Source organism: Felis catus, chromosome E1, assembly GCF_018350175.1.
Source record: "Felis catus isolate Fca126 chromosome E1, F.catus_Fca126_mat1.0, whole genome shotgun sequence".
In the NCBI taxonomy this organism is placed as follows: Eukaryota; Metazoa; Chordata; class Mammalia; order Carnivora; family Felidae; genus Felis; species Felis catus.
Window position 1 is genome coordinate 17,763,874 of NC_058381.1, and position 24,117 is coordinate 17,787,990.

Below are 24,117 nucleotides of genomic sequence, written 5' to 3' on the forward strand. Positions count from 1 at the left end.
GGTGCAGGGGAGCCTCGGAGAGCACCTAAGAAGCAGACCTGGCTGGGGCGCGGGAGACTGGCTGGCTTTTACAACTCCCCGGAGAAGTCAGCGCCGATCCGTGTGCCTAGGCCTACGAGGCAATTTCCTCTGTGTTGTCTTTCCTTTGGGGATATTTTTACTCCTATTCCCATTTCCCTCTCTTCCCACTCACTGCCTCCTCCTGACATTTCCACCCCAGCTGGTCCCAGTTTTTCTCTCCCCAGAGCAGGCCTTTTCTCAAGTCACACTGGCCCGGTCTGGAGCTGCTCCTGCTGGGGTTTCGACTGAGCTCGACGGGCCCCGCTCGAGTCCCTGTTACCCCCCTCCCCCCTCCCCCCACCCTGGGGTAGTTATGAGCCTGTTCCCTTCCAAAGCAATTAGTGCGAGGAGGCCAGCCGACTCGGTGCTAATGCCGTTTCATTAAGTGGGAGCAATCCTAATGATAATAAAATGGCACATTTAACATTCAAACATTGAACAGGGTTTCTAAGCGAGTGTGCCTCTCTCTTCCTTTCTGGTATAACAACTCCATCTTCATAAGGACCTGACAATACACCCTAATGAGAGACTGGGGAGCTAAGCGTCTTCGCAGAACCAGAGAGAGGACGAGAACCAGACAAAGAATCCAGGGAGAGAGGGCGCGGCGCCCTGAGAGGATAAAGACCCCAAGGATTCCTGGGATAATGGACTCTGGGGTGCTGAGTTAGGCAATTAAAGTCTCTGAGAAATAAGGTCGCATGGAAAATACAGCCCACCGCAGACTTTAGTGCAATGCAGCTTTTTATTTATCTGTTTGCTCAACACATTTTTTCCAACAAACATTTATTGTGCACCCAAGGTGAGCCAGATCTTATGGGAGTTTGTGACGGAGGGTGGCTCCGGCTTTCGGAAGAGGAACTCCAAGGGCAGCAGCGGTCTACACGTCGTTCTGTTTGCCCTCCCCTGGGCAGCGTTAGTCACATCCACCCCAGGCTTATCAAATGCCTCAGCGAAGAGAATTTCAACAACCGCTTTGGTCCCGTGAGCCACTCCTTACGCGTCCTCCTTATTGAGACAGCCATCTCAAAGGTCCTTGCTACTCTGTGATTGTGGAATATCTGGTTGACCTTCCGGAAGCAAAAAAGTAGTGAGGACTGGAGAGCTGGCCAGGGAGGGAAGGTCGACTCAATCATGCGGCGTTGACAGGGGACTCAAGAGAGGCGGGAGAACACGAGGGCATGTCACAGCCAGAGGGCTTTATTCCCGGCTCCAGTGTACAAAAAGGAGGCGCTGGCCAGGGGTCAGAGGTGGGCTTTGCCCAGGCCGGGGAAGCGGCTCATTCTAAAAGGTGTCAAGTCATACGATGGCGTTAATTTCATGCTTAATTCATACAGGATCTTCCCCACAACAGGGGAGAGCTTGAATCCATGTCCTGGGGAAGGGAGAGCAGGTTGTCAAGCCTCCTCAGAGACAGCGGCTGGGGTCCCTGCATGTCCGCTACCCTGCCCCCAAATAAGGCCACCTCTCTTCTTGGTCCGCATCCCCCAACTGGAAGCTGCCTCCCACCAGAGCTATCCTTTCTTCTCTGATTGCACCACCCAGCACCTTTTTACAGTCGAGTCTAGACTTTGGCCGGCCAAGAGCGCAGAAAACACCATTTTCTCTGCCCCTGCCCCGCTTGAGCTCTCTCTCTCTCACTCAAAATAAATAAATAAACATTAAAAAAAAAAAAAAAGAAAGAAAAAGAAAACAACATTCTGCCTGGTACGGAGGTAGGTCCGCTTTAAGGCACGTCTTCCCCTGCTCAGGCTCACCAGAGAATCCAGCACCGATGACAACGTTGTCGTACTTTGGGTGTCGATCAAGAATGAAGTGCTCATCAGGGGTGTTCTAGAAAGAAACGATCACACCTGTGTCCTCTGAGGATAGAAAGAAGAGGAAGAGCCGCAGGCAAGGGAGGGAGGGGACCAGGCTGGGTTGCTTTCCAGAATAAATGGGAACGGGGCACAAGGATGCGTTCTGCATGCCAGTGCCCCCTCCGGGCGCGACAGCCTTTCTCATTTGTCCATCTGCCTCTCTTCTCAGACAGAGCTATGAACACAGTAGGTGCTCAGTTAATGCGTGTAAACTAACTTTAGCCAAGATGCCTCAGGCCCTGGTGACATCTGTCTCTTCTCTTTGTCCCTAAGGCCTGTTCAACTAGAACATCTTGCCAAAAAATCTTTTAGAGCTCTTCTGGGAAACATAGCGAGGGGCAGCCAGGCATCAGCCTCGTGTGCTAATGAAAAGGAATATGAATAACCTCTAGCGGGGCCTCTCCGGTAGAGGTGAACCGACCCACGGAAATAAGCTCATTTGTTTCAAGTCACATATCATGTCAGGGGTCAATTAGATGTGAGCCTGAGCAGTGCTGAGTTCTGTCTCCTTCCCCTGTTCTCCGGGGCTGTGAGAGGGGCCTGCCCCGCCGCCCACACCCTTACCGTGTACAAGCAGGGCTCCAAAAGGGCAGGCTTGGGCTCTAGGTCAGGTAAGTGATCTCTGACAAAGCGGCCCAGGATCTGGACGTCTTGGATGTCTGAGAATGCTTCCGGGCAGTCCCGCTCCTCAGGATCTACATTGTTGCCGTGGTGATAGCAGACCTAGCTCCCAATCAGAGCGGTGTGAGCTGCGAGGGCCGGCCTTCCTGCACACCCCCCAGCCCAGGGGGGCAGGCTCTCACCGAGGGCCCCCATCCATCATCCCAGCCTTCCCCAGTCCTGACCGATGCTGTGTGTGTTGCCACTCGAGGTTGCCTTAGCTGTTCCTTCCCCCTCCAACCCTGTGTTTGCAAAGGAAGGGCTCCCTTTGCTGCCTCAGGACAGCTGGGGGTCTTGTGCTGCAAACAGGGAATGGTGGAGTATTCTTCTCCTGCTCCCTCTGCTCCCCGAAAGGGAGGGGGGTTCTGAGGGATCTGTTGAAAAGGACCTTAGAGCAGCTGGCCCAAATCTGCATGGGCCCCTGCCAGCCTTCTCTGGGCCTTTCCGCTCACCTTCATCAGCCCTGGGTATTCTCCGGAGGGCAGCCCGTAGATGTGGTGGGGAGCGGGGCTGAGGCCCAGGCCTAGGAAGCAAGGAAAGGCCTGGGACACACCGTAGCTTCCGGGAACCTTCTCTCGCCAATAACACACATTGATTCGCAGGGTCTTGAAGCAGAGAGAGGAAGTGGGAGATAAAGGGGGAAAGCGATGGGGGTGCCTGGTGGCTCAGTCGGTTAAGGTCCGACTTTCACCTCAGGTCATGATCTCTCGATTCATGGGTTCGAGCCCCGCCTCGGGCTTTTGCTGACAGCTTGGCACCTGCTTCGAATTCAATGTCTCCTGATTTCTCTGCCCCTCCCCCACGCACGCTCTCTTTGTCTCTCAAAAATAAATAAGCATTAAAAAAAGGGCGGGGGGAGCCCTGAAACTCTATAAAAGAACAGTTTCTTCTGGGGTCCTGTAGCTCTTGAATACAAGCTGGGTGCTCCCTCTTAACTCATCCATCGTTGTTGTTTCACCCAATTCTCACGTCATTGACATGTTCCATTTTTTTTAAGTTTATTTATTGATTTTGAAAGAGAGAGAGAGAGAGAACCAGTGGGGGTGGGGCAGAGAGAGAGAGGGGGACGGAGATTTGAAGCAGGATCTGTGCTGACAGCAGAGAGCCCGATATGGGGCTCAAAGTCACGAACCGTGAGATCACAACCTGAGTCAAAGTCGGAGGCTCAACCAACTGAGCCACTCAGGCTCCCGACATGTTACATTTTGATATGAGGTACAAAGATCTCTGCATCTGTCTCTTCTTCCAGTCTTGTTTTTTTTAATATTTATTTACACCCAGCCGTACTTCTCTCTCTCTCTCTCTCTCTCTCTCTCTCTCTCCCTCTCTCTCTCTCTCCCTCTCTCTCTCCCAGAGTTAATAACACCTCAGATTTATTGAACGCTTACTACAGGTCAAGCCATTTCCTAAGGGCTTCATATTTATTACATAATTTAATTCTCCAACAGTCATATCCCCATTCGACAGGTTATAAAACTGAGGCTCATGAGGTATCCTAATTTGCCCAAGATCATCTGGTAGCAAGTGGCAGATCTAGGACTCAGACCTGAGTCCGTCTGACTCCAAGGTTTCTTAAGCACCAACGCTCAGGCTTCCAGCTCCCCTTACCTGCAGAGGCAGCTCTATTCCCAGGGGACGGAGGAGCTGGTTGGTCCAAGGGCCCGCTGTGATGACCAAGCTCTTGGCTTGGTAGCTCCCAGCCGTACTTTTCACTGTGACTGGGAACCCCGGTTTTATCTCCATCACCTTCTCTCCATCACACACTAGGCCTCCCAGATGTCGAATTGCATCCTAAAAAGGGCGGCAGCGGGGAAGGGCAAGTTAGTTACATAGTTATGTGGTTCACCCTGGTGAACAAAGTCCTTCACTTAGGGCGGAAGAGAGGGCTCCGACTCCAGACCCCCTGTCCCATAAAGACCGGGCCTAGCAGGGCATATAAGACCGCCCTGCCCAAAAGGTCGAGAATGAAGCCAGCAGGGCAAAGGCCCTCATCCGGCCAAGGTGATTGGGAGACGGCAGGTTGGAACCACCGCAGGGGCTGCGTTGCCCCAAAAGCCGCACACACTACCTGCAGGGCTCTGAGGGCCTTGTCTGCATAGAGAACTCCTCCGGACTTGTCCAAGACCCCCACTTCTCCCCTAGCCAACAGAACATTGGGGAAACGTTGTTTCAGCTCCTCAGCTGAAAGGCACTGGTGCTCCACGCCCTGTCTAGACAAAGTAGCCTGGATCGTTTTTAATTCTGAATTCTCCTTCATTCCCAGGAGCAGTAGCCCCGTCTGCCTGTAAAAACAAAGAAAGAAAGAAGAAAGAAAGAAAGAAAGAAAGAAAGAAAGAAAGAAAGAAAGAAAGAAAGAAAGAAAGAAAGAAAGAAAGAAAGAAAAGGAAAAAAAAAAGAAAAAAAAGGCACGTGGGTGAGGGTATGAGTCAGGGTCCTGGGCCCCTCTGTCTCATTCTTCAGCAAGGGTCCCATCAAGGAGGTCTCAGCCTCCTGTTCAAAGAACTGGTAAAGTCAGGGGCGCCTGGCTGGCTCAGTCAGCAGAGCACACAACTCTTGATGTCCGGAACGTAGGTTCAAGCCCCACACTGGGCGTGGAGCTTACTTAAAAAGATTTAAAAAATTAACAATAAAAAGAACGGGTAAAGTCATCTCAACGCTGTTGTTAGAGTCGCGGTCAGTATTCTTGAGCGGGCTGCCAGCCCATTCCCAAGTCCACCCTGGGCTCTCACTGTTGGTTTGTTTGTCCTTCCATAGGGCAGACATCTGAAATCCTCACCTGGAAAGGTGTTTCTTCCTCTTCCTCCCTCCCTTGATCCATTCACTATTGTGATCTGTATTCTTTTTAAGTTTATTTATTTGTTTTGAGAGAGAGATTGAGAGTGTGAGTGGGGGGAGGGACAGAGAGCCAGGGAGAGAGAATCCCAAGCGGGCTTAGTGCTGTCAGCGCAGAGCCCAGCTCGGGGGTCAAACTCACACACCGTGAGGTCATGACCTGAGCTGAAATCAAGAGTCAGATGCTTAACCCCACTGGGCCACCCACGTGCCCCTGATCTCTAGTCTCTTTGCCCCCACGCCACCCCCTGCTGTTTCTTTTCCTTTGTCCCTTTTCTTGTCATATGACGTATTGTCCCCTGCTGCGCTGGCCTGTGCTTGGTTCCTCCTTGGGGGCTGCCTGTCTTGTGGAAAGGATCCTAAATCGGGACACCTGGCTCTGGGTCCTGTCCTGGGACATCCCCGGGCCCTTGCTCTTCTTGCACACTCTTCCAGGCCCCACGTTCCCCTGGAACACGTGCCTGTTGGACCATCAGTGGTGCCACCCCAGGGTGGTACCGCCCGACCCTAGGGCATGTGAATGGCGTGGGCCATTTATTTAGTCATCACGGTGCCTAGGCGTTGCCACTCACATTTAGTGGGCAGGGGCCGGGGACGCTAAACCTGCAATGCTCAGGAAGATCCTACCCCAGTGCCAATAGCACCCTCCCGCAGAAACACCAGTAGATGGTCTCTTAGGGTTCCAGCAATTAATTCAGTGACTTTATGGTTTTGTCACTCCCTATACATCCTTTTATGCTTCTTACTCTCTGGGGGAGTGAAATCTGCTTCTCCTGAATACTTTCCTGTCTCTCTGTCACAAGAGACCAGAGCTCCCTTTTGGTGGAAACTGATCTAAACCATAGAAGGGTCACTTTGGACCTCGGGACTGTTGCTGTCGTCCCTTCTCGCTTTCAGCAGCCGCAGTGACCAGCATCAGCCCGGTACATCCCCCAGGTACTGTGTATAAAGCTCGTAATAGCCTATAATGGAGTCTCATGGATATTACATGCTTCCAAATCCCACATTATCTGGTTGGGGGGATTAAAGAGAAGATTGGGAGGGGGTAGGGACACAGCAGGCCCCAGGGCCGGTGTCAGTACACAGAGCCGCGCAGCGTGGCCAATCCATTGGCCACGGCCCCCGCCTACCCGGCATCCACCACTGGTGAGAAAGCAGTGAGAGCCTCTGCCTCTTCAAAGCGTAGCAGAGGAAAGATGCTGTCGAATCCCCACTCGTCAGCCGGGTCCTTTCCCCGTGGCCCCCAAAAGGACTTCAGATCGGTTCTCAGGGAATGAAAACTTGCCTGGTAGACTTCTCAGTGGAGAGGATAATTCAGAAGTCACGCAAGGATATGTTCTTGAGCCCTTTCTACCCTCTGGGGCTGTGGCTGGGGAGAATTCTGGGAAAGACCTGGCTGAACCCTCACCTCCGCGGTTACAATGTCAGATCCCTGGCTCAGAAATTTCAGGGCAACGTATTCCAACCCCTGCCTGCAACAGAGCAACCTCCGTCTCTCGGTCTCTCCCCGTCTCTCGGTCTCTCCCCGTAGACTGGGAGACTCAGTCACTTTCTTTCCTCCCTTCCTCTCTCCCACCCTCCCTCCCTTTCCTCCCTCTTTCTTCCCTTGCAGTAAGAACCCCTCTTACAGGAATGTACTGTATGGGGAAAACAAACTCATGCCAAGACAACGGGCAAATCAGTCGAATTATGAAACGCTGAGTGATGTTCTAATTCCCAAGCCATCCTGCGGTGGATGAAGCAGGCGCTCCCGTCCCTAGGAGTAATCAGTGAGCTGATTCCGCCGGTGAGTGTAATTGTGCCAATTGTAATCATTTTGCTCCAGCTCTCTGCCCCTGTGGCATTTATTTCTTAGCCCAGATATTGATCTAACAGTGGGAAATTTTCCATCTGAATTTGTGATGCTGGACCCTCCCCTGGTCCGAAGATGCGTTTGGGAAATTCTCATTTTCCGTGGATCACAGCTGAGCTATTTGGCCTGAGGGAAACCGCGCACGGCTGGAGAAATGCCGCCGATTGGAGAGAGATTTTTGACCATTATGAGCAAATCGGAAATAAATGTAAAACACTGCCTGGAAATGCAAAGGCCTGTCATTATGGGAGATAGGTGAGAGGCTCCTGTGGGAAATGCTTAGAGAATTGGAAATCAGTCAGTCAAAACCGGGATCAGAGAATGGGCCTTTTCCCCCCAGTATGAAGATAGATGACTTCCATGGGCGGATTGAAAATCATTTAAATGCTTATTTTCTTAATGGCTTTTCCTAGATCCCAATAAACAGACCGGCTAGTTCTGCATCAATTTCTCACCCCTGTGCTCTGGGTCTCCCTGTGCTCTCTTTCTGCTCAGACCTAGGCTACAAAGTTAGGGGAGGGGAGGCATGAGAGGAGACGAGGCCGTCGCAAGGGAAAAAAAAAAAAAAAAAGAAAATTGTCCAGGAAATGCCTGGTCAGGGCTGGCCTAGAAAGAGAGCACCTTGAAGCGAGGCTGGGTTGTCAGGGAACCCTGGAAGGACTGCAGCTCCCAGCTCCCAGTACGCGGTCAGCTGAGCGCAGAGCGTGTGGTGTGAACGGGCGTCTTCCTCCAACCCCAGCCGGATCCAGCACTAGGAAGAGGTAATCGAAGAATCCTCCCAAGGGCCTTGTTGACTCCTCTGGCCGACTAAAGCCTCGGACACGATGTAAGGAGCTGGTGATAGGGGATTTCCATCCATTCCTATAGGAGGCCAGGGCGCCGGACGGAGCCAGCAGGAATCGGGAGGGGCAGGCAGCTCACCCCGCGTCAGCCACCCCCCATCCCAGGCTCCCGTTTTCTCCTCTTGGGGGTTTAAAGTGCACGGCAAGCCAGCTCCCAGAGTCACCTTGGGGAGGGGACTCGGTAATGGCTGCTGGCTTTGTTGGTTTTGGAGGAGCTCTTGGCGTTTCATCTTCCGCTCAGTGGGCCGAGGTGGAATTGGTTAACAAAGACTCTGCTCCAGGGAGGGGATGTGGCTGACAAGCCAGGCACTTCACAGACACAGGAAGCAGCAGCTGCGGAGGGGGCCACCAGGTTCTGCCAGCAGCTGTACTGCCTACGGCTGTGATCTTGTCTGATATTGTCAGCTAAGCAGGGGCAGCCTGGGTCAGGAGCTAGATATTAGGACTCAAAGGGAGAAGGCGGGGCAAGCAAGAGCTGGGCCCCAGAGCTGGGATTTGCTGGTGGTATCAGCGTCCTGGCTGTACCCGTCACAAAAGACTCGGACCTTGTGATCCGGCACCTGTGTCATCGTCTGTACCCAGAATATATGCAAATATCCTGAGCCCACCCATGTTTAGTATGCCACTGTCACAGGAAGAGGCAGAACAGAATGAAAAGAATCGGACAACCACCTTCACCGGCAACTCCTGAAGATGTTTGGTGGTTTGTTTGTTTGTTTGCTTTTTTAATCATTGTGCGGTGGCCTTAAGTAAATACATCTGTATCTGTCGGTTAGATCAGGATGTAGTGCTGGTTCTCCGGGAAGAACCTCGGAGAATAAGAACCCCAGAGATGATGCGTCATTGTAGAAACCCAGGATTAAGAATAAAAGCGAAAAGAATTGGAACGGGAAGTATCTGTGCTGTGTTCCTAAAGAAAAGAACCAAAGAAATTAGCCTGCCCGAGTCAATCAGATTAGCCACAAGAAAGGACGTGATCATGATTCAAATAATAATAGCAACACACCTAGCACTCTGTAGAACTCGGAAGGTTTTCCAAAGCACATTCATTGTACTCTTTCTTTTTCATAACTGGGGATTCTAGGCATCAGAGTGGTCTTTTAAGAGGGGCTATCATACGTCCCTGTCTTTTTTTTTTTATGTTTTTATTTATTTTTGAGAGAGAGCGCATGCACACGCACATGCGTGCAAGTGGGGGAGGGGCAGACAGCAAGGGAGACAGAGGATCTGAAGCAGGCTCTGCCCTGACAGCAGTGAGCCCGACGTGGGGCTCGAACTCGTGAACCATGAGATCATGACCTGAGCCGAAGTCGGAAGCTCAACCAACTGAGCCACCCAGGTGCCCCAATATGTACCTGTATTTAATTTTTTTAATGTTTATTTATTTTTGAGAGAGAGAGAAAAGGGGGGGGGGGAGTAGGGACAGAGAGAGAGGGAGACACAGAATCCAAAGTAGGCTCCAGGTACTGAGCTGTCAGCACAGAGCCCGACGCGGGGCTCGAACTCACGGACGGCGAGATCGTGACCTGAGCCGAAGTGGGACACAACCGACTGAGCTGCCCAGGCGCCCCTGTCCCTATCTTTAAATAAATATTAGTAGTCTTTCCACCCGGGATGATTTAGACATGAATTTATTGGGACAGAGGGGATGGACAAAGTAACCAGTCTGTGGTATCTGCTAAGCCAGGGGCCAGCAGACCATGACCCGGGAACCAGATCAGGTCTACCACCTGTTTTTGTTTGTCACACAAGCCAAGATGATTTTTGTGGTTGTTTTTTTTTTTTTTTTTTTTGGTGGTTGATTAAAAAAAACAAAACAAAACAAAAGAACATTTCATGACATGAGAAGAATATGAAATGTCAGCGTCCGTGAATAAAGTTTTATTGGCACCCAGCCACGTTCAGTTATTTACATATCATCTGTGGCTGCTTTCACACTACAATGGCAGGAGTTGGGTAATTGGCAGAGCTGAATAGTTACAACAGAGACCATATGGTCTGCAGAGCCTAAAATACTATGTGGCCATTTCCGGGAAAAGTTCGCCAAGCCCTATTCTAGACTAACTAGGAGTATAGTAATCCTGCGATTTGCACTAATAGGACCCTGACTACTCAGTAACAGATCTCTCAAAGGGCTGCGGGGAGAAACAAATGAGTTAACCCGTGTTGAGTCCTTTTAAAACAGCCTTAGTTTCTTATCACAAGCATTAAATAGGTGATGATGGTGTCAATGATGACGAGGGACTTGTCAGGTACTACTCTAAGCCCTTCGCTTACGTATCCTCACAGCAGCCCCATGAAATAGATACCCCTACTTTACAGATGAGAAAACTGAGTCTTGTAGAGTTAAACGGCTTGCTGCAAACCATATAGCTAAATGTGTCGGAGCTGACGTGTAGAGCAGGTCGGCCTGGTCCCAAAGCCCTTCCAGATTCCTGCCAAGGAAAGGATTGTGAGATTATGAGACTCTCCTACCCAGCGGTTCCTTTCCCTCTCTCCAGCATCCGTTTGTCCGTGGTTGCTACGCCCCACGTGTCTCCTCCTGCCCTTCTTCCTGCCTTGTGCAATGCAAATAGGATACCGCTGACCCGGAAGAGGTCGTAGGAGCTGCCACTTATCAGAAGGTGCTAGGCGCTATGCCAAGTACTTCCTAAGAGTCTCGTTTCATCCCCACGAAGCCCTGTGAGGAAAAAATGAGGCACAGAGAGGTATAGAAATTTTTCCAATGTCACGCAGTCCGTAAGAGGTAGAGCACAAAGTCAAGTCCAAGCCTGTCTCCAGAACCATGTTCCCTCTGAAAGGTTCCAGACACTCTCGTAACATCACTCTCCCAACATCTTAGTTGCCTCCGTGTCTGCTGGCAAGAAGTGATCCCTCCACGGCCTTGGTACTTCTTTTACTACCAGACATTCAGCAGTATTCACAGATGGCTGACAGAGAGGGGTCCCTTTGCCAGGCCACCCCTCAGCAAGACATGCTCCTTTATTTGGGTGCTGGGTGCATTAGCTGCCTCTGGAATAAATCTGTAATTAGCTGTCCTAGCCGTATTTGCATAATGGATTTCACTTTGTTCTTAAGTTAATGGTGTTTTTGCAACAGAACAGTAACCTCTTGGTTCCTGGCCATTAAAATAACTGCCACCCTGTAGGATAGAGCCGTGATTTTGTAGAAAGTTCAGTTAAGAGCCACAGAGAAGGTGGGAGGGGACGTGGGGTGGGTGGTTCAAGTTCTCTGCGCATGATGGGTTGTCTGCCTTCCTCCCCGTGGGTGTTTGAAAGGTCAGTGGAGGTTGGGGGGGGGGGGGCAACAGTGTCTTAAGGGTTAGAGAGCCACGGGAACAAGATCTCCAGCAAGCAACGGGGCCTGAAGAGGAGGCCTATAGGAAGAGGCATTCAGAGAGAATGCATGGATTACAGGGGTCACTCTGGGGATGAGGACCCAGCATGAAGGGCTATGATATTAGCAGGAATATAAAGAATCCAGACAGGGGTCCCTGGGTGGTTCAGTCGGTTGAGCATTCAACTTCGGCTCAGGTCATGATCTCGCAGTTCACGGTTCGTGAGTTCCAGCCCCACGTAGGGCTCGCTGCTGTTAGCACTGAGCTCGCTTCAGATCCTCTGTTCCCCCTTTTTTTGCCCTTCCCCCACTAGTGCTTTCTCTCTCTCTCTCTCTCTCAGAAAAAAATAAACATTGAAAAAAAAATCAAGACAGCAGCCTCCTCCTTGATTTCAATCTCTGCCCTAAAAGAGTCTCAGATGGCTCCATGGAGCCAGCTCTGGAGATCTGCTCCCAGTGCCTTTTCAGCAGTCTTCCCAGGACAACCTCTGCCAGCCTCGAACACGTGTCTGACCCCAGTCCTGGAGCTCAGAGTGAGGCAGGAGCCAGCTGGCCCTGTGGGGCAATCGTCATGACAGTGGGCTCAATACTTCCACGTGTCTGGCACTCCCCTGGGCCCTGTGTCCCTGCACCACATTTCAAGTGTTGATGGCGGTGCCCCCTCACAGACTCTAAGCACCCGCAGGCACTGAGCCCCACAATTCAAGGAGTTCTCCCACCCACACCCAAACCTGTGTAATTGGGTCCCAGCCTCATGCTCCAGCTGAGCCCATATCTGGTAGCACTCATCCATCATCTGGGTGTAGAAGTCTTCAGGATATGCCCTTCTGATGATCCGGCTCTGCCCATGGGAGCTTCCTCGGGAGTGCGGTAGAAAGAACTGGAGACGGAAAACAGGAGAGACAGCCGAAGCTGTTACCCCTTACGCTGCCCGCCCCTCATCCCCACCCCCTGGAGCCAGCTCGTCACGTTCAGATCTTTCCATTCAGTCTCCCTTCGCGACCAAGTTACTGATTTAGCCATCGGCACAGAAGTTTCCAGTAGCACCAACTCAGCTTCCCTTTTGCTAACATTATTCACATCCCAAAGTCCCTTTGTTAGTTAGCCTTTGGTCCTCTTGCTGCAACCCCACCCCACCTAGTCTCCTAGAGAAACAGAACCACAAAGAACCTTTGAGATCATTCCAGTCTAGCCCCCTTCGTCTTATGGACAAGGAGGCAGATGCTATTTCTCTGTGGCTTCAGATCACTCGGGACAAGGGAGCCACCTTGGGATTTAGCAGAGGAGGGAGAGTTTCCTGCAAGGTTAAACCAGGAATCCCTCAGGCTTTGAGAAAACTGATAGAGAAGCTGAAAAAGGTTTCTAACCAATCTAGCTCATTTACCAAGAAGGGTAAATCAAAACTCATCTGGATAGATGTAGAGAGGATGGGAGGATAGAGGAGTCTGGAAGGTGGGCTGGGTGGACCTGCCCGGGGAAGGACCCTGGAGACTCACAGGGCCCACCCACATGTGCCGTGGTCAGGGTACACTGCCCCGCGTGGGGTCACCTTTTCCACAGGGAAAAATAAGACCTAAGTCGTCCTGCCTGTGTATCAAACAATAAGGCTGCCATCAACCAGAGGTGACAGAAAGCAACAGAAGCTTCTGCTGGGTTCCAGCGTGAGAGGCCAGGGAAGAATCCTACCTCTTAGGCTGACAAATCAGCTTTGGCCTCTGGGCAAAATTATTTTTACTTAAGGTTACCCAAAGCAGAACTGATTATTTTTCCGGGCCGGATCAACCATTTTAAAAGGCACAGAAGAAACTGACTGGCAAGAAGGAAGAGAACAGGGCCTCGGACACTTCTCCGTCAAGGGCAGGAACCGGGAGGCAGTAAGAGGAGGCAATGAGCCTGGAAACCCAGTGTGGGTCTTAGGGACGGTGGAAGTTTCTTTGCGTTGTCACGAAATACACTAGGCAGCAAAGCCGCAAACTGCACAGAATTTGACAATCAGACCTCACTCCAAAGTCTGCTGGCTCTGGAAACTTCTCTCTAGGGGAGGAGAGAGGGACCGTCCCTAAGGTCAGGAGTGCAGGGGGAACATAGTACCTGCTCCAGCAGGATGACCCTCTTCCTGTGTTTGGCCAGATGGTATGCCGTGAAGCAGCCCTGGATGCCTGCCCCGATCACAATGGCATCACAGAGATCTTTCTGAGCAGCCATAATGCCCACTTAGTCCTACAGCCACAAAGCCCGCACACAAAGAAGCCTCTGGGCTGAAGGAGGAGGAGTAGGGCAAAGTCCAGCCTGGCCAGCATTCCCACAATCCCCTGGGCTGCATCCTTCTCCCCACCCCTCCCTCCCCGCAAAACCTGGCATAGGGCTCAGTCCCCACCTCTCCTGCAGAGTGGAGCTGGGTAGTCTGATCTGAGGTTTAGCCCAGCTCAGCTGCCAGCCTCACCCTTGTATCCCTCTAGCTTTCTATTCTTGGCTCAATTATTGTCATGCAAATGGCTCCTTCCCATGCCACCTTCCTGTCTCATTATGATCTTTGTCTCGGGACTTCGGCCCTGGAATTTCAATGCCTCCTAGACCGAGCTGGGCACCAGGAATGCTGCCTCCCCCTGCTGGCTTCCCTCCCTCCCGCCTGATTTCCTTTGGAGATTCTAGAGGGCCAAGCTAAGAACTTGGCACTCTGCCCAGGGTAAGACCCACCTCCCCGGTGGGGTGCAAGGTCGGGGGTAGACGCAGGAAACAAAACGGGAGGGCAGTTTTGTGATTATGAAATTATTCTCAGCATGTCTTACTTTCACTTTTTACAAAGGAGAAGAAATTATCCGGAACAAATGGAAAGGACAGAGAGGTGGAGCTTTGTCCTGAGGCACAGAGAGGGGACCAGGCACCAGCCCGGGGCATGGAGGGGCCCTGTAGGGAACGCGCCCTCTGTGCCAGGCAGTGTGCTAAGTAAGTACTTTTACATGTATTCAGGACAGAGCTAGGATTTGTAGGGCCTGGTTCTTATACAATTTGGGGGTCTTCTTTAAGAAAAAGAAAAGAGGGGCGCCTGGGTGGCTCAGTTGATTAAGTGTCTGACTTTGACTCAGGTCATGATCTCGAAGTTTGTGAGTCCCGTCCCCGCATCAGGCTCTCTGCTGTCAGCACAGAGCCCTCTTCTGATCCTCTGTCCCCCTCTCTTTCTGCCCCTCCCCTGCTCTCTCTCTCTCTCTGTCTCTCTGTCTCTCTCTCAAAAATAATAGAAGGAAGGAAGGAAGGCAAGGGAAGGGAGGGAAGGAAGGAAGAAAGAAGAGGAAGAGAAAAGAAAAATCATGAATACAAAATTAGATGCCAGGACTAGGAAGAGACCATCCAGTTAAGGAGCCCCGTGGTTGAAGTGTCATTAGCTTCACGGTAAATCGGCCTCTGCACGCATCTCCTTGTTTAACCCTTGCGGCCTTAGAAGGACACGTGGACACGTGTTTATCCCCACTTTGGGCACATTAAAGACGGTCCCAAATTCATGGCCACTCCTCCCATCAGAGGCTCTGTGACTGTGTGACCAATAGAGTCAGGCAGAAATGACACCGGGACACTTTCTAGCCCAGGCCTTAATAAGACACCGAGCGCTTCTTCTTCTTGTCCTGGAGACTCCCTCTTGGAGCTCTGAGCCACCATGTTAGAGGTCCAACCGCCCTGTGGGAAAGACCTTGGGGGGAGGCTCCGAGACTGCAGGGGAGCCAGACATAAGAGTGAAGCCATCTTGGGGCACCTGGGTGGCTCAGCCGGTTAAGCGTCCGACTTCAGCTCAGGATCTCACAGTTCGTGGGTTTGAGCCCCGCGTCGGGCTGTGTGCTGACAGCTCAGAGCCTGGAGCCTGCTTCGGATTCTGTGTCTCCCTGCCTCTCTGCCCCCACCCCCGACTCACGCTCTCTCTCTCAAAAATAAATAAATGTTAAGAAAAAAAAAAAAAAGCGAAGCCATCTTGAATGTCCCCCTCCCCCAGCCCAGCCCAGCCGCCAGCTCAATACCGCTGAGTGACCCAACTAATGACACATGAAAGAGAATCACCCGGCCAAGCCCCATCTGAATTCCTGACCTACAAAATCGTGAGATAGAATAAAACAGTTGTTGTTTTAGCCACTAAGTTTTGGGGTAGCTTTTTATGCAGCCATGATTGAAACACCCCTTTTACGGCCAAAGACATTACGGCTTATGGAGGTTACGACTCACCCAAAGCCACACACCTGGTAAACATAAGCACCGAGATGTGAACCTAGGGTCATCTGCTCCGGATCCTGTTCCTTTAACCACTGTGCTGTCCTGGGGATTGGTCAGAACTCATAATGATGATTCTGATTTAAATAGTTTGCTGTTGGGGCGCCTGGGTGGTGCAGTCGGTTAAGCGTCCGACTTCAGCCAGGTCACGATCTCGCGGTCCGTGAGTTCGAGCCCCGCGTCAGGCTCTGGGCTGATGGCTCGGAGCCTGGAGCCTGTTTCCGATTCTGTGTCTCCCTCTCTCTCTGCCCCTCCCCCATTCGTGCTCTGTCTCTCTCTGTCCCAAAAATAAATAAAAACGTTGAAAAAAATTAAAAAAAAAATAAATAGTTTGCTGTTTCAGGGCACCTGGGAGGCTCAGTCGGTTAAGTGTCAGACTCTGGATTTTAGCTCAGGTCGTGGTCTCACGGTTCCTGAAACGGAGCCCCGCATTGAGCTCCATGCTGGCAGCACAGAGCCTGCTTGGGATTCTCTCTCTCCCTCTCCCTCTGCCCCTCCCCTGTGCACAAGAGCTCTCTCTCTCTCTCTCAAAATAAATAAACATACGTACATACATAAATAACAGTTTGCTGTTTCTTTCACGTCTGTACTGTGAGTGGGAAAAAACACTGGACCAGGAGATCATGTGATCCCAGGTTGCTCCCGCCCCCAGCAAAGGATGCCCCAGAGTGGCCTTGGCAACCGGCTGTCCTCTCAGCCCAGCCCCTCCTTTACTAGGAAAATGGGGGTCCGGAAGAGGGGTACCATATGACTGGCTCTTTTTTTTCTTCTGGAAAAAAAAAAACCACTCTAGAATCCAAAAGTCATCTCAATTCCACCCTCACCCCCAACCCCAACCCTCCTCACAGTTGGACGGCTCCCTTAAAGAATGGTAGACACAACGGGAAAAAGTGTACTATTTAAGTATGTAAAGACTTGATACAAATATATAAGGTCAGTCCCCAGATTTCTCTTGATAAGGTGTCAGAGGAGATGAACCGTCTACACACAAGGAGAGGCAGACAATAAATCCTCCCATGGAAGTGTGCCCAGCCTCACTAGCAATGAAAGAGATAGGAATTTATTAACTTCAAGGTACGATTATGTGCCTATTAAATGAGCAACAATAAGTAACAATGACAAAATCTGATGTTGTCAGTGCCGTGGGGAAGGGGAGAGAATAGGGTGGCGACTCGGATTGTCTGGGCCTTCGGGAGAGTGCGGGGCAGCGTGCAGGGACAGTAGAATGGTTCAAACCCTCCGACCTAGAAATCTGACTTGGGGAACTATACCCCAAGGAAATATCCAAGGGAAGAAAAAGACATCTGTATGAAGACATTCATAGCCATGCTCTTACAATATAGAAAACTGGAGACAACCCAGCCACAGGGAATATCTGAGCAAATCTGGCGGGTTGACACAACGGAATACTATGGAGCGATTCAAAATGACAAGCTGAGGACTGTGGGCTACATCGAAACGTGCGTATGTATGAAATCATCCTAAGAAAAAGAACAGAGCACAAATACACTCGGATCGCAACCAGGAGTTATGTGTGTGCGTGTTATCAAAGATCTAAAGAGAATCCGGCACAGTAATTGAGATTAATGCTCATTAGTTTCCACGTCCTATCAAAATTGAGCTTCCATTCACAATTTGTAAAAAGAGAGGGAGGAATCCCCCGGGGAAGCAGATTCCTCAGATCTCCTCGGTCACTGGTTCCAGGGCTGGGGGAAGTTCTTTCTTTGTTCGAATCTCAGTTCTTCCTGCTGCCCACCCCCTCCCCCCTTCCCCCAACCGTCTCTTATTGTTCGTTCTCCGGGGAAGCTACAAAGCGGCTCTGTGTCCCACCTCTCCTTTGTTTAACGTACTATCCCTTCAGAAATAAAATGACAATTCCATTCCCCCACCGTCACTTCACAAGGCTGCCCTGGATTCCTGGACGCAAGCATCCGCTTCTTGTTAAGAATTTCAAACAGCTCCTCCGAAAGCAGACACTGGCCGTGGCCCAACCTTGAAATGAAAAGGAAATCGGCTTCTGAAGTCTTCCCCTTCTCTCTCAGGGTTGCCCCGTCCTTGCGGCTGTCCTGACAGGGGCAGGCGGAGAGAAGAGATCCCCTCAAATTCCATTTTAACACCCATTTTGGATCGGAAGACTATTAAAGAAAGAGCCGGCAGCCCTACCCCAGCCCGGCTGTGTGTCAGCAATTGCGGCTCGTGTCCTGGGGCAGAGCCACCGAGGATGTGAGGCTGAACTGCTCATCCGATGGCTTGATTGACACTTTGCAGACGGGGGAGGGAGAGCCCAGCCAGGGAAGCAGCAGGCTGCACAGCTCAAAATAATGAGAGGACCCGAATCGGGAGAGAGCGTGGAATAAATAAGAGAGACCTAGGAGTTGGATGGCGAGGGAGAATCTTCTGTTCTCTTTCCTCTGCCCCTCTTTGCCAAGGAGCCGGAGCCTGGGGCAAGGAGGCAGGCAGGCAGACCGGGAAGTGGCCCCTCCGGACCCATCCAGCCAGCTGCCAGGGGTGTCCGGGGCCCTGAATGTGCAGAAGATGCCAGAGTGAGAAAACCAGGAGCCGCAGAACTGGATCTGTACGTGGTCTCCATACACACTGTGGCCCCGTTGCATGTCTCCGGTTTGACTCCCCATCGCTACCCCCCCTTCCCCGCTCGCTCCCTTTGCCCCAGGTCAACCATCTGCCTTCACTCACCTAGATTCTTGCATTAACCTCATCCCCGGGCTCCTGGCACCCCACCTTGCCCGTCTTAATCTAGCCCTCCACGCGCCCGCCAGAGTCCTCTCTCTAAACAGCAAGTTGAACAGGCCAGTCCCCTACTGAAAATTCTGTAACAGCCACCCATTTCCTATTACGATAAAATCTCTTGGCACACAAGGCACTTTGCGTTCTGGCCTCTGCTGGCTCCCGCAGCTCTAGCACGGGTCCCTTCTCACTGTGCTCTTCGGGGCCTGGCAAGGCTGAGCTGACAGAGCTTCCAGCATTCGCCGTGATCGTTCCAAATTCTCCGACACCCCCAAGCCAACTTGGACGTCCTCTCTCCTATACTCCCTTCTCTGTCTAGTCTCCGTGATAACAATGAGCCAAGTATGTTGTAATTGTTTGCGTGTCTGCCTTTCCCCCCAAAGCTCCCGAAGGGGAAGGGGTCTGCTTTTGATTGTCATTTTCCACAGGTAATACACACATACGGAGCAACGGTTACATTGTTCGGCAGAGAACACTGCGAAGAGGGCGTCTCCTCACCACCCTACCCTCAGCCACTCTGTTCTCCTCATCCCACGCAGTACTGAGACGTTCGATGGGTGTGCAAACACATTTAAACTGCACGTTCTTGGGGCGCCTGGGTGGCTCGGTCGGTTAAGCGTCTGACTTCGGCTCAGGTTGTAATCTTGCGGTCCGTGAGTTCGAGCCCCGCGTTGGGCTCTGTGCTGACAGCTCAGAGCCTGGAGCCTGTTTCAGATTCTGTGTCTCCCTCTCTCTCTGCCCCTCCCCCGTTCATGCTCTGTCTCTCTCTGTCTCAAAAATAAATAAACGTTAAAATAAAAAGAAAGAAACTGCACGTTCTTTTTTTTTTTTTTTTTTAACTTCAGAAGTAGCACACTACACAGCACCTTGCTGTTTCCATTTCCTGTATCGTGGCTCCCACATGAGTCAGATGGAGCCGGAACATTCTTCCTGATGGCCGCAGAGTATTCCGTGCACGGAGAAAGCATTTAGGACAGAGAAGACACCCATACATATTTTTTTAATGTTTATTTTTGAGAGAGAGAGAGAGAGAGAGCATGAGCAAGTGGGGGAGGGACAGAGAGAGACGGAGACAGAATCTGAAGCGGGCTCCGGGCTCCGAGCTGTCAGCACAGAGCCCGACGTGGGGCTCGAATTCATGAACCACAAGATCATGACCTGAGCCGAAGTCGGAGGCTTAACCGACTGAGCCACCCCGGCGCCCTGGCACCCATACACGTTTGCTGAAAGTATGGTAGGTTTTTCTGGCTGCCATAGGCACCCGGACTTGCGCGGCTCTCTAGTCATCTAGTATTGGGTGCTCGGGGTGGGGAGGTCTCATCAAGGCTGGCCTGGAGAGGTTTATCAAAGGCTGACAGAGCCCATCTTCAGGCCTGTAGGTAGAGGGGATACAACACCAGAGACCCTGGCTTCTCCTTCCTGCCATCCTTTTGTGTTTGCATTTGTCAAGTGGCAGATATTACAGTCATCTCTGCATCCCCAAGATACAAGCATCCCATTGCTACGCAGTCTCCGGGTAAGGAGGAAAGTCCTGTGAGTAAAAAAACTAAATCACTACTTAGCTTGGGAAGGAAGCATCCACCTCGGACCCCACTAGGACAAAGGGAAATGCAGTAAAAATGAGGGGAAAGAGGGGCGCCTGGGTGGCTCGGTCGGTTAGGCGTCCGACTTCGGCTCAGGTCATGATCTCACGGTCCGTGAGTTCGAGCCCCACGTCGGGCTCTGGGCTGACCGCTCAGAGCCTGGAGCCTGTTTCCGATTCTGTGTCTCCCTCTCTCTCTGCCCCTCCCCTGTTCATGCTCTGTCTCAAAAATAAATAAACGTTAAAAAAAAATTTTTTTTTTAATGAGGGGAAAGAAGCATTGTCATTGTCCTAAGGGAAAACTTCTCTGAAGATGAACACTGCAATCTTCTTTTTTCTTTTACTTAATAAAGTTTTATTTTCCAAAGTGGACAGTTGGCAGGATCTGTTCATGAATCTTCACCAGCAGCTGGCACATCTCCACCCTTGCTGTTTCTGGTGTAAGTGACTTGAGCTCTGGGCTTTGAAACCAGGGACGCCTGGGTGGCTCAGTCGGTTAAGCCTCCAACTTCGGCTCAGGTCATGATCTTATGGATCGTGAACTCGAGCCCCGCATTGGGCTCTGTGCTGACAGCTCAGAGCCTGCTTCGGATCCTCTGTCTCCCTCTCTCTCTGCCCCCCACCCCACTCTTGCACATACATGCGCACTCTCTCTCTCAAAAATAAACATTAATAAAAAAAATGAGTCCTTTACCAAGGAGCTCCTGAAGGGCAACCCTGGCCAGGGACCAGCACCCCCGCCCCCCTGAGTCTTCAGTCTCTCAGAGACAACAGCTGGAGCTACAAGCTTATAGGTGGGAACTTCCTTAGAGTTTGTATATGTCATTTGTCAAATGAGATCAGGTAATTGAGCTTGTCCTGAACTATGCCTTTGGACCACTTCTCCTTTCTGGCCTTGCCCCCAGATTCGCTCACTGGGTCTTTGTCTTTTTTGGACAACTTTCCAGCATCTTTTTCTTGTCGTCCTTGGGCAGCACTGAGAAGCTTAGAGAGTACCCGTCACCCCTGCAGCCTCGCTAAGATGTCAGACAAAAAGCAAATCCTGGGATCTTCTCTCTCTTTTTTTTTTTAATTTTATTTATTTTGAGAGAGAGAGAGCTGGGGAGGGGCAGAGAGACAGGGAAGGAGAGAGGAAATCCCAAGCAAGCTCTGCACCCTCAGTGCAGAGCCCGATGTGGGGCTCAGACTCACGAACTGTGAGATCCTGACCTGAGCCGAGATGAAGAGTGGGACGCTTAACCAACTGAGCCACCCAGGCGCCCCAAATACTGGAATCTTCTCAATCTTGTTTCGAAGTCTTGCTATCTCAGCTATACACAAATATGTGTACACATGTGCACACCCATCTGACGCTGGTGCTCTGAGACATACCGAGGTGCTCCCTAAGGAGGCATCTTGATACCTGTGCATGTCTGCGTGGGTGTACGTCCAGCACTGGGCTTTTGGAGAGGTCCCACTAAAACTTAGTAGACGTTAGGGGAAAATAGCAAATCAAAGAGTGCTGAGAATTGGCGTCCCCGTTCTGCCCCTTGGCGGTGAGGGTGTTGTTTAGGACGGAAACAACACATGAGACATCTGTCAGGAGCCTCTCCTCCCTTTTCTGGAGGGACTCTTCCATGGCTTTACCATGCTTCATAGCCTGGCTCTCAGGACACCCTGGGATTGGAATTTGCAGTGAGAAAAGGGGGCAGGAAGAGTCAGGTGGCCTTCCCATGGATTGGGCTGGTTTAACGTGACAAATAGCAACCCAAATTCACTAGCACGCAGGAAGACCAGCTCCAGGGATCCAGTGCTCTAATATTCCCCCGTTTTCAAGGAGCTACGGTCTTTCCCTCTCCTACCTGGGCAGCCTGATGTTGCTGTGCATTAGGGAATGTGGAGCTCGGGTCCCCCCAACACTATCCTGCCAAACGTAAGGTCAGTGGAGGCAGAGAATCAGAGGGAAGCCTGAGGGAAAGGAGGAAAGGGAAGGGGAGGGAAATTCTAGATAGCAACTCCTATATCATCTTCGCTCCCCATCTCCCACTAGTTGCCTCCAGGCTGGCCTCCAAAGCCAGTCTGGCCCAAATCCTGAGTCTTACTGTTTGTAAGACTCATCTCCCTTACTCAGCTTTTCTCTCAGGTTCTTATTCTACTCTTTTTTTCTGTTTCTGCCTTGGGCCTCCTTCCTGTCCTTGAAATCAAGACAGAGGGGTATGAGGGAGGGCCTTTGCAGAGAAATAGTAGGCTGCCACGACCTGCCTGGGGGAGAGGCCTCGAGGCAGTAGAAGGGGGAGGGGAGCCTAAGGGAGCAGGGAATCTCAGGCACCAAAGCCACAAAGCTCTGCTTCCTAGTGGGAGCCTTAGTCCTCTTTTTCCTAATCGAGTATTCTATGGAACGCGTAAGCCCACTGGGGCCGGAAAGACATCACAGAGCTGTATACCTCCCTCCTCTCTCCTATGGCTGCTGATTTAGACAGGATATTCATGCTTGGGATTCACTGCCCTCTTGAATCTGTGGACAAGTGGCTTCCATCAGTTCTGGAAAGCACTCAGCCATTATCTCTTAAATATTTGCCTCTCCCCTATTTGTTCTTTTCTGTTCTTCTGGGATGCTAATTAAACATATACTAGGCCTCTGGCCACTGTATCTACTGTCTTCTCCATCCCACTCCCCTTTTTGTCTCTCCACACTGCATGCTGGGTAACTCCTCACTATTATCCTCTACTTTGCTAATTCTCTGTTCTACTGCATCGTGGCCGCTTTTAAATTAATGCGTTGGATTTTAACTGCAGTTGCTATTTTTTTTTAATTTTCACTTAGAATTGATATTTGGGTTTTTTAAAGTCTATTTTGTTCCCTTGTATAATTTTTTATTCCATGTAAATATTTTCAAGCTTGTCCTTTATTTCTCTGACCACAATAAGCATGGTTGTTCTATAGTCCATGTCCGATCGGTCTAACGTGTGAAGTCTTCTCAGGTATTTTTCATTTATCTCTTGTCTCTACGAGAAACATGAAACCTTATTTTCTTCTAAGCTTGTCTATCTTTAACCATGTTCTGGTAACTGCATTTGAACAAATTATTACTTATTGCACATTAATTTATTACATGTTCTTCCAAATAGATAGGAATACTCAGAATACAAAGGGGCTTTCCTCTGGAGAAGATTGTCCTTACTTCCATCAGATACAAGGGGCACGACCAGTCCCAAGCTATCTAAATGGAGTGCCTGGTCTGAGGTCCTCTGGATCATGCAGGAGTCCTTTGGGGTCTCAGTGGATTGAGGGGAAGATGCTCTATGAGATTCCCCACCACGCGGAGACACTGAGCATGGGTCTCTAACCCACTCACTCTCCCAGGTGATCAAAATGAAAATTCAAATTTACTAGGATTGACAGATGCTCTTTCAGGGGAAAGTGCTTTGGTTTTCTCTTCCATGTTGGCCTCTTAATTCCTTGGTATTTTATCAACCCATTGGAGCTTTTAAGATATTTTTGATATCTTATCTAGCCCTTTTAGTTGATTTCACTGGGATAGTCGGTCCAAATAATTCAGCCTCACATTACCAGGTTTCCAACCTCAGTTGCAATCAGATTACTGGTACCCAACATATATCGGCTCTCCAGTTCCTCCTCCATTTACACTCCCCTGTTCCCTCCTCCTCGGATACAAAGAGTGACTACCTCCCCCAGAGGGCAGCAAGAGTGAGAATTTCCTAACAGCTACCAGAGAACCAGCCAGACTTTGGCTGAAGGGCCGGTGTACATGTGACCCTAAAGCATCATCATGAATCGGAATAAGATAGAATTTGAGGGCCCAGGTGGCTTCAAGGGAATCCCCATACTTGTTTGAAAGGAGGACTATTTTCATAAGATACAGGTGTAGGCTATGACCTCCAAAGTTAAAGGCCTTCAGCTGAAAGTGGGTCCTGCTTACGAACAAGCTTTTGTTTTAAAGAATGAAGCATGCCATTGCCTATCAGGGCTTCATTGCTCAGAACAATAGAGAAACGTGGTCCTCTGTTCATCCTTCTTCTTTGTAGTACCTAACCTCTTTAAATCAAATGTTGAACAAATATTTAAAGAAAATCAGTTTCTCTCTCTAAGTACAGCGA

General features: G+C 50.7%; 1 protein-coding gene, 1 long non-coding RNA gene and 1 pseudogene across 4 annotated transcripts in view; 1 reads left to right on the plus strand and 2 right to left on the minus strand.

Moving 5' to 3' along the window:
• Positions 1-783: 783 nt before the first annotated feature.
• PIPOX (pipecolic acid and sarcosine oxidase) overlaps positions 784-24,117 on the minus strand; it is a 41,970-nt gene continuing 18,636 nt past the window's right edge. Inside the window, exons 2-9 of one of the 3 annotated variants that reach the window (XM_045044667.1) lie at positions 17,582-17,684; positions 12,170-12,318; positions 4,645-4,858; positions 4,185-4,367; positions 3,029-3,181; positions 2,481-2,639; positions 1,815-1,890; positions 784-1,432 (exon numbers count right to left, since the gene is read on the minus strand). In XM_045044667.1, coding sequence (XP_044900602.1) covers positions 1,302-1,432; positions 1,815-1,890; positions 2,481-2,639; positions 3,029-3,181; positions 4,185-4,367; positions 4,645-4,858; positions 12,170-12,318; positions 17,582-17,623 — 1,107 coding nt within the window. In that variant the 5' untranslated portion in view covers positions 17,624-17,684 and the 3' untranslated portion in view covers positions 784-1,301. Of the gene's footprint in view, positions 1,433-1,814; positions 1,891-2,480; positions 2,640-3,028; positions 3,182-4,184; positions 4,368-4,644; positions 4,859-12,169; positions 12,319-13,529; positions 13,709-17,581; positions 17,685-24,117 lie in introns of those variants that run through there. The other 2 variants (XM_003996472.4, XM_023243771.2) reach the window with 2 other exon arrangements.
• LOC109494259 lies at positions 6,553-7,479 on the plus strand. Its single transcript, XR_002148975.3, has 2 exons — positions 6,553-7,194; positions 7,336-7,479. It is a non-coding gene; the product is annotated as an uncharacterized LOC109494259 (long non-coding RNA).
• Positions 20,292-23,641, minus strand: LOC101084069 (annotated as a pseudogene).